The sequence below is a fragment of the Myotis davidii genome, unplaced genomic scaffold (genome assembly GCF_000327345.1).
Source record: "Myotis davidii unplaced genomic scaffold, ASM32734v1 scaffold107, whole genome shotgun sequence".
NCBI lineage: Eukaryota > Metazoa > Chordata > Mammalia > Chiroptera > Vespertilionidae > Myotis > Myotis davidii.
In genome coordinates, this window is record NW_006383012.1 from 2,561,018 (window position 1) to 2,569,887 (window position 8,870).

The following is an 8,870-nucleotide window of genomic DNA, read 5'->3' on the forward strand; positions in this document are numbered from 1 at the left end:
ACAAATAATTTTCTTTTCTTTTAGGAAAACAGACAGTTGCTGAATGAAAGAATTAAATTAGAAGGTATTATTACTCGAGTAGAGACTTACCTCAATGAGAATTTGAGAAAACGCTTGGACCAAGTAGAACAGGTATGTTCTTCAGGAGTTCCTGGATGACCATAACTATTTGAAGGTGCATATAAGAGGCTCTGTTTGAGCACTGGGACTTTGGGGACCAAAAACTAGCAGTGTGACCACCTGCCTAGCATTGCCACTTGGTGTATGATCTTGGATAAATCATTTAATATTTCTAAGCTTCAGTTTCAGGACTGTCGAAATACTGTTTTGTATTTGTATTCTGGCACAATCTAGGTATTCAGTAAAAGTTATTAATATTTAATCAGTAGAAGGTAGATGTGGAGAAATTCTTTAGTAATTATATCATTACTTTTCGCCCCTTGTAATGGTACTTTAAGTATTTGCAATTGTATAAAGTATGTTTTTTGTTTTCTGAATGTTATTCAAATGTAACAGCTATAGAAACTGTTGATAGTCATAATATTTTGAAACTAACTTTCATATTTTGTGGATGAATGCTCATAAGTTCCTTTTGTGTTGCAGGAACTGAATGAACTGAGAGAGACAGAGGGGGGTACTGTTCTCACTGCTACAACCTCAGAACTTGAAGCCATCAATAAAAGAGTAAAAGATACTATGGCACGATCAGAAGGTAAATTATTGTTTAGTAAAATTTTTTTAGGTATTTTAGTTAAATTTAGCTTATTCACTTTATAACATTGTTTAATACAAAATGAAACATCCAAAAAGGCAGAATTATCTAGTAATGATTTTTTGTTTTCCATCATCATAAACAGTCTATAGTGAACAGAGTTCAGGGTGTTGATTATAGATAGTAATCTTTGTTTTATTGAAATATTTGTGACTATTTTGAGATCGTAAATTGTTAATTTTATTGAGAAAAGTATGAAATAACAATTTTCTTATCGCCTACTTCATGAGTATAAAATTCTTTCTTAGTTTTTTCTAAAGGTAAACATTAAATAATAATAAAAACTATACTCATGATTCTCATGTAAACTTCTAATTTATCCTGAATTCAATGTTTTACGAATTTTTCACAGTAAAATTTAAACAAACATGAAAAAGCCTATTTATTTTGATAGATTTGACCATTAAAATAAAACCTTTGATCAAATAACATTCTGTCTGTAAAATAGGTATTATGGCTTAATTTGTTGTTCTCCCCATTTCAGATTTGGACAATTCCATTGATAAAACAGAAGCTGGAATTAAGGACCTTCAGAAGAGTATGGAGCGCTGGAAAAATATGGAAAAAGAACACATGGATGCTATAAATCATGATACTAAAGAACTAGAAAAGATGACAAATCGACAAGGCATGCTACTGAAGAAGAAAGAAGAATGTATGAAGAAAATTCGAGAACTTGGATCACTTCCCCAGGAAGCATTTGAAAAATACCAAACACTGAGTCTCAAACAGGTAAATCTAGTTGGTTTTAAATTTGAAATCTCATTGCAAATTTTCCTGTATATGAATTTACATATACATTTTTTTCCCTCCTTATAGTTGTTTCGAAAACTTGAACAGTGCAACACAGAATTGAAGAAGTACAGTCATGTTAACAAAAAAGCTTTAGACCAGTTTGTAAATTTCTCTGAGCAAAAGGAAAAGTTAATAAAGCGACAAGAAGAATTGGATAGGGGGTACAAATCAATCATGGAATTGATGAATGTACTCGAACTTCGAAAATATGAAGCTATTCAGTTAACTTTCAAACAGGTATGTTTCCTCCAACCCCCCCCCCCTTCCCCCCAAGAGAGGGGACAGGAGGGAGAGATACAGAGAGAAACATGTACGTGAGAGAGACACATTGATTGCCTCCCGCATGTACCCTGACTGGGGCCTTGAATTGAGCCTGAAACCGAGGTATTGTGCCCTTGTCTGGAGCAGAACCAGAGACCCTTCAGTCCAAGGGCTGACTGCTCTATCCACTGAGACAAGCCGGCTAGGGTGGTGTTTCTTTTAGTAGCAAATAAACGTACATGACAAAAGCTCCAGCTATCATTCAGTTTATTTTTCAGTTTGTAAGAATTTTTTCCCCACTGATAGTTGGATCTAATACATGTGAATAAATTCAGCATATAAGTTGCTAACATATTAACTAGAATGTTTTACACAGCTGTCTTCTTTTTTTTTTAAAGATTACAGTTCTTTTAAAAAATATTTTCATTGTATTTTTTAGAGAGAGAGGAGGGGAGAGAGAGAAACATCAATATGAGAATGAAACATCTTTCAGCTACCTCCTGCACACCTCTCACCTGGGATTGAGCCCACAATCAGGGCACATACCCTGACCGAGAATTAAACTGTCAACCTTTTGGTGCACAAGATGACAACCAGCCAAATGAGCCACACCACTGGCCAAAGCTACACAGTTCTTAAAAGGATCACATCTGTTATTGTTCTTAAAAAAAAAAAAATACTTCTGGCTCTGGCTGGGTAGCATAGAGCATTATTCCCACTCACCAAGGTTTTGGGTTCATCCCCAGTCAGGGGATGTACAAGAATCAACCAATGAATGCATAAATAAGTGGAACAACAAATAGATGTCGCCACTGCAGTCTTCACATTTTTGCTTTATTCCCAAGAGGAACAGGCCTTCAGGTCATTGTTTTGAGCCGGCTCATGCTATCATTTACATACTATTTGTTTTTTTAAATCCCTCCCTCCCCTTCTCTCCCTCTAAAAAAAGTCAATTAAAAAATGCATATTAAAAAAATACTTCTGATTGCTTTTACATACTTGTCTTTGTTTTAAGCAGTAATATGTATAGTTCCATATAAGCAAAATTTATATTTGAATTGACACACAACCTTATATATCTATCTATTTATTTATTTTAAGGTATCCAAGAACTTCAGTGAAGTATTTCAGAAGCTGGTACCTGGTGGCAAAGCTACTTTGGTGATGAAGAAAGGAGATGTTGAGGGCAGCCAGTCTCAGGATGAAGGAGAAGGGAGTGGTGAAAGTGAGAGGGGTTCTGGGTCACAAAGTAGTGTCCCATCAGTTGACCAGTTCACTGGAGTTGGAATCAGGGTAAATGCTTTTACATCCAGTTTTCCTCAGTAATTATCATAGTGTAATTTGTAAATATTTTGCAAATCTAAGTAGATGCATTGTATGCAATTTAATTTGAAGAGGTGATTGTATTCGACCCCTTTAGGATATTGACTCAAATGTTTTCTTAGGTGTCATTTACAGGAAAACAAGGTGAAATGAGGGAAATGCAACAGCTTTCAGGTGGACAGAAATCCTTGGTAGCTCTTGCTCTCATTTTTGCCATTCAGAAATGTGACCCAGCTCCTTTTTACTTGTTTGATGAGATTGACCAGGCTCTGGATGCTCAGCACAGAAAGGCTGTGTCAGGTACAGTTTGGGATTTACACTTATCAATGAGAACATGCTCTAAAATGATAGCTTAACTTTTTTATAGTGATTTCTTATTGCCTGAGAGATTTGGGGTTACTAGATAGGATATGTACTAGTAAATAAAATTTATCTTTTAATAGGTTTTTAAAATTTAACATTAGACTTCTTTGCAAAGTTCTGTGAGAAAGATGTAATTTTTTGAATCAATTGAAAATCCTACTGCCCTGGCTAGTGTGGCTTAATTTATTGGAGCATTGTCCCGAACATCAAAAGGTTTTGGGTTTGGTTCCCAGTCAGGGCACATACCTACGTTGCAGTTCAATGCCCAGTCTGAGGGCGCATGTAGGAGGCAGTCAGTCAATCTCTCTCTTTCTCTCTCCCTCTCTCCCTTCTTCACTCCAAAAATCAATAAAAAAAGAAAATTCTACTTGAGTTAAACTTTTTAATGTAGAAGTTGCTCATTTTAAAACTTGTATTTCAATGTTTGAGTATTTCAATGTAGTTTCAACCACATTGTTGATTATGTGGTTAAAGAATCTGTATTTGATCTTTAGTAAGTTCAGAAGATCTTTGGGAAGGCCCTGGCAGGCTAGCTCAGTTGGTTAGAAGCTCATGTGCCAGGATTATGGGCTTGATTCCTGGTCAGAGCACATACAAGAGATAACTAGTGAGTGCATGAATGAGTGGAACAATGAAGTAATGTTTCTTTCTGTCTTACTCTAATAAACAAAAAATCAATAAGTTAAAATAAAAACACCAGTAAGTCCAATTAAAAAAAATATATCTTTGGGAGTGGTAGCTGTGGAAAGGCGTTTTGCTCTCACATTATTTCTAATGCTGTGTTAGAAGTTACTGCTTCTTTATATTCTGGAACTAAGATATTAGGGTTAAAGATTTATTTCTAATTTAAGAAATTAAGGTGGTAATTTTTGTAGGTATATGCATAAAAATAGAGTCACAGGCTGTTTTGAATATTAAGTAAGAGTAAAGATAGTTGCATTTTAAATTTTAAGATCTAAGAAAAGGGTCTTATTAAATTACTTTTTTTTTTTTTTTACAGATATTATTGTAGATCTTGCTGTACATGCTCAATTTATTACAACTACTTTTAGGCCTGAACTGCTTGAGTCAGCTGACAAATTCTATGGTGTAAAATTCAGAAATAAGGTAAATTTTTTTACATGAAGTTTAAGTTTATGTAGTATGTAATCCATTATGTTTGTTGAATTCTTATTTTGTGTTACTTAAGTCATGAAAGAAATCTTAGAAAGTTGTTGCTTATCTGATGAGGTCTTTGTAAAGAAAAAACTTTACTTAAAGTGCCCAGGAGATTTAGCAGTTTTCTTGTGGCATTCACTGCACTGATTTTTTTTTCCATTGGCATTAAGAGACAGTGTCTTCCTATCTAGTCATTCAGTGCTTCTTAATGAAGTCTTTAACTGTTATGTACATTGATTTATATTTGGCTGGGCCGTTTTACTTGGTGTTTTAATAAGCCTTAATGTTCTCTGAAATAGCAAAAGAATACTTAGGCATAAGTTCTTGTCCATATTTTCAGAGCATTAAAAGGCAGAATATTTTTAAACTCACACATGGAACAAACACCATTATAAATAAAGGTTTTCTCAGTCCTTGTTTTAGAATCAGTCATTTGACTTGATATGTAAAACTTACAGGTAATAGGCTGTATATTTTAACTATTACCCTGTACAGTGGGAACACTGATACATTTCTTTAATATTTAACGATTTTATTTTTGGCATTTATTCTTCAGGTTAGTCATATCGATGTGATCACAGCAGAGATGGCCAAAGACTTTGTAGAAGATGATACCACTCATGGTTAATTGGAAACTGTTGCCCACTGGTTTGGAAGATATGTATAGTATTATGATTCTCATTCCCAGGAACTGTAAATTTAAACTTAAATATCTGGTCGTCATTAATAGTTTTCAGATGTAGAGCACACACTGTCCTTTTATATTTCTGTCATTGTATTTTATAAGATACTCTGTAATGTTACATTTCTATGTATAGTTTAAGAATTTCATTTCCCACACAACTTTTTGTAAAGTGTCCTGTTACTGTTTTAAATCTTTGAAACATGCTAAATATCTTTTCCTAATTATTTTATCAATTATATTGCCTCTTTTTTTATAGCTTCAATTAAATAATTGGTTTTATGACTTAGTTTTGCTTTTTAAAATTTTGTGTTTTATGTGGCTTCATTTATAGTTGTACAATTAGAAACAAATTTTTCTTAAATATGTTTTATTTTGCCTTAAAAAAGGTCTGTTTTCACCTAAAAGAAGATTTTAAAAATAGTTTAATATTCTGTTGAATTATATCAGTGGTTCCTAATCTAGGCTGCATGTTTAAATTCATGGAGGAAGCTTTTAAAAATGTAACACTGTGGGAGTCTGTCCCTATACCAGTTGGATCAAAATCCTAACGGGATGGTGTCCTGGTCACTTCAATTCTGAATTCCCCCAGGTGATTCTGACTCTCAATGAGGGTTAGAACCCCTGCTATATTTATTATTATTATTGATTTTTTTTTTGTTAATCCTCACCCTGGGATATTTTTCCATTGATTTTTAGAGAGAGTGGAAGAGAGAGGGAAAGTCAGAAACATCGATGTGAGAGAAACACATTGATGATTGCCTCCTGCACAAGCACCGACCAGAGCCCAGGCTGGGGAGGAGCCTGCAGCCAAGGTACGGGCCCTTGACCGGAACCGAACCTGGTACTCTTTGGTCTGCAGGCCAACACTCTATTCACTAAGCCAAACCGGACAGAACCCCTGCTTTAAACTCATAACAGTCCTTTAAAAATTATTTTTAATTTAAGATGGCAATCTATTTAATAGAACTTGGTAATGTGGTTTTAAGAGTAACATTTATAAAGCTTTTTGCAACTTTAGAAAAAATAAAATATGGCCCAGTTGCCGTGGCTCAGTGGTTGAGTGTAAACCTATGAACCAGGAGGTCACAGTTCTATTCCCTGTCCGAACACATGCCTGGCTTGCGGGCTTAATCCCCATTGTGGGGTGTGCAGGAGGCAGCCAGTCATTGATTTTCTGTATCATCGATGTTTCTATCTCCCTCTCCCTTCCTCTCTGAAATCAATAAAAATATATTTAAAAAATAAATAAAATATGGGATGATTAGCAAAAATGGGTTAAGCATTTTGTCAAAATAAGTAAAAAAGTACTAATTTTAAAGAAAATGATGCAATTTAGAGAAAAATGACTAGTGGTATAATAGTCATATAATAGAAGTATAGAAAAGGTATAAGGTGAATTGGAGAATTCCTTTTTTTTTGTAAGTATTTAAGCAATAGCAACCCTGAGTTTAAAAACATTTAGTTCATTCTTAAATGGAGTTTCTCTCATAACAACTTTCAGGGTAGAGGACTAGCACTTTTGTTCAGTTCCCACAAAGAGAGAATCCAGTGCTGAGGAAAAGCAAACATTAAGATTCCTGTCACCCAGCAAATGGTCACCTTACCCTGGGAGTGGCATCATGCTGCTGGGATGCTTGCCAGAGAGGAGCAGAAAGTGTTCACTGTCAAGGAATTTTTATAGTAGCAATGACATTCTTTATCTTTCTTCACCTTTACTCAGGCATATATCCTCTTAACCTAGAACATGAATAAGTAATTTGAATTTGCATATTCAACAGGGGAAGAGCAGATGGAAAACAGAGGCACACTAATGCAGTTAAAACTGTGGCAGCAAAGTGTTTACCTCCTATCAAGAAACTAGGAATGTCTTTCCTTCTTTATTTGAGGATTTCTTTTGAAATTATATGTTATTAGGTAGAAATTACCCTCTGCTTTTCTGTGAAGATGAAGCAATAGAGATACCCTTGTTCCGTAGGTTTCATACTTTTGGGAGAAGCAGGTAGCTCTTTTCCTCTGTGAAAAATGACAGAATCTGTTTCAGTGGTCTACTGCTTAGAGATGTGGTGTGGCCTTTCTTTTGGCTTCATTAAGTAATTCTTGATAAAGGGGGGTGATTCAGATACCTCTCTAGAAGGAAGGTTTCCTTACGTTTTTGAATATGTAACTTTTTGAATATTTATTTGCGATTCATAATTTTTTTCCTAAACTGTTGTAAAATCAGCAAAAATGACTTGGCAATTTTAGCATAGTTCCTAGGATATTGATTGGCACTCAAAGGGTTAATAATTGGCAGAGCCAGAATGAAGCCTAGGCTTCCCTGCGTTGATAGAGGGGACTCTGATAGAGGGGACTCATTGACAGAGGGCACTCCTTGACGTGTTAGGTCTTTGTTCTCCCTGGTGAACTATGAAAATGGGGGAGATGGTGTTGTGTTTGTACCGTTTTGGTTAATCCTCTGTGTTAGAGTAACAGTTTATGGGTGAGTCACCATCGTTCGTTTTCTTTACCTCTTTACCCCTCACCCCCCTTTTTCTTCAGACCTCACCTATTTTGGTGCAGGTCACTTGTCTCAATGTCCTAGGGGGACTGGCTGCCAGTCTTCCGCCTGGAAGATGCCAGAATTGCTCCATAAATCTGCCACCGTGTGGCACTCAGTCTCCCCTTCCTAGAGACAGAGAGTCTCCTGGGTGTAACAGCCCTTGTGGCAGCCAGTAGCTGCAGGAAGATGAGGCAGCACAGAGATTAGGTTTGCAGGGAGAGCATGGATATATTTACTCTCTCAAGTCATTGCATCAGTGGGTAGAAGTCCACTGCAAAGAGAACATTAGCATTTGAGTGTCATTTTTTATGGATTCTGTGTTGGTCAGACCAATGCCTGGCGTGCTGATTATATAAAATATTCAAGTGTACAGTGATACCAAAGTCCTGCTCTAGCCTCATCAGTTAAGTCTACAATTATTCAGCCATTAAAAATAATGGTTATTGTCCTGGCTGGTGTGGCTCAGTTAATGGGAGCGTCATCCCGTATTCTGAAATGTTGTGGGTTTGATTTCTAGTCAGGGCACATAACTAAGTTTCAGGTTTGATCCTCCATTGGGCTGTGAACAGGAGACAACCAGTTGATGTTCTCTTACATCAGTGTTTCTCTCTCTCCTTATTCCCCTCTCTCTAAGCATATCCTTAGGTGAGGATTAAAAAAAAAATGGTTTACAAAGACTGGAAACATGGAAATATATATATATATGGAATATATATAGTGAGAGAAAAACCACAACAGAAAATTGAACTTGAAGGACATGGTGTAAAGCCAAATCATTTGGGACTCAGGTCTGAGAGGCAGTTAACGTGTCACCCAGTAAAGAATTGTGTCACCTCTAAGGCACCCGCTTTTGCTAGAAGAGGTTTTCAAACAGGAATCTATCATAGCATCTCAGAATTAGAAATGATGACTGCAAAGGTTAGTAAGGTTGATGCTTTCTTCAGCTTTGCCTGTGCCGCTATTTTTTCTCCCAA

At 35.9% G+C, this 8,870-nt stretch overlaps 1 protein-coding gene across 2 annotated transcripts in view; it reads left to right on the forward strand.

Annotated features, from left to right (window-relative positions):
• SMC3 (structural maintenance of chromosomes 3) overlaps nt 1-5,643 on the forward strand; it is a 33,098-nt gene extending 27,455 nt beyond the window's left edge. For both annotated transcript variants that reach the window (XM_006778705.2, XM_015557993.1), the window contains 8 exons: nt 25-132; nt 604-712; nt 1,257-1,504; nt 1,592-1,804; nt 2,930-3,121; nt 3,274-3,451; nt 4,515-4,621; nt 5,229-5,643. In XM_006778705.2, coding sequence (XP_006778768.1) covers nt 25-132; nt 604-712; nt 1,257-1,504; nt 1,592-1,804; nt 2,930-3,121; nt 3,274-3,451; nt 4,515-4,621; nt 5,229-5,300 — 1,227 coding nt within the window. In that variant the 3' untranslated portion in view covers nt 5,301-5,643. The remainder of the gene's footprint in view (nt 1-24; nt 133-603; nt 713-1,256; nt 1,505-1,591; nt 1,805-2,929; nt 3,122-3,273; nt 3,452-4,514; nt 4,622-5,228) is intronic.
• The last annotated feature ends 3,227 nt before the right edge of the window (nt 5,644-8,870 follow it).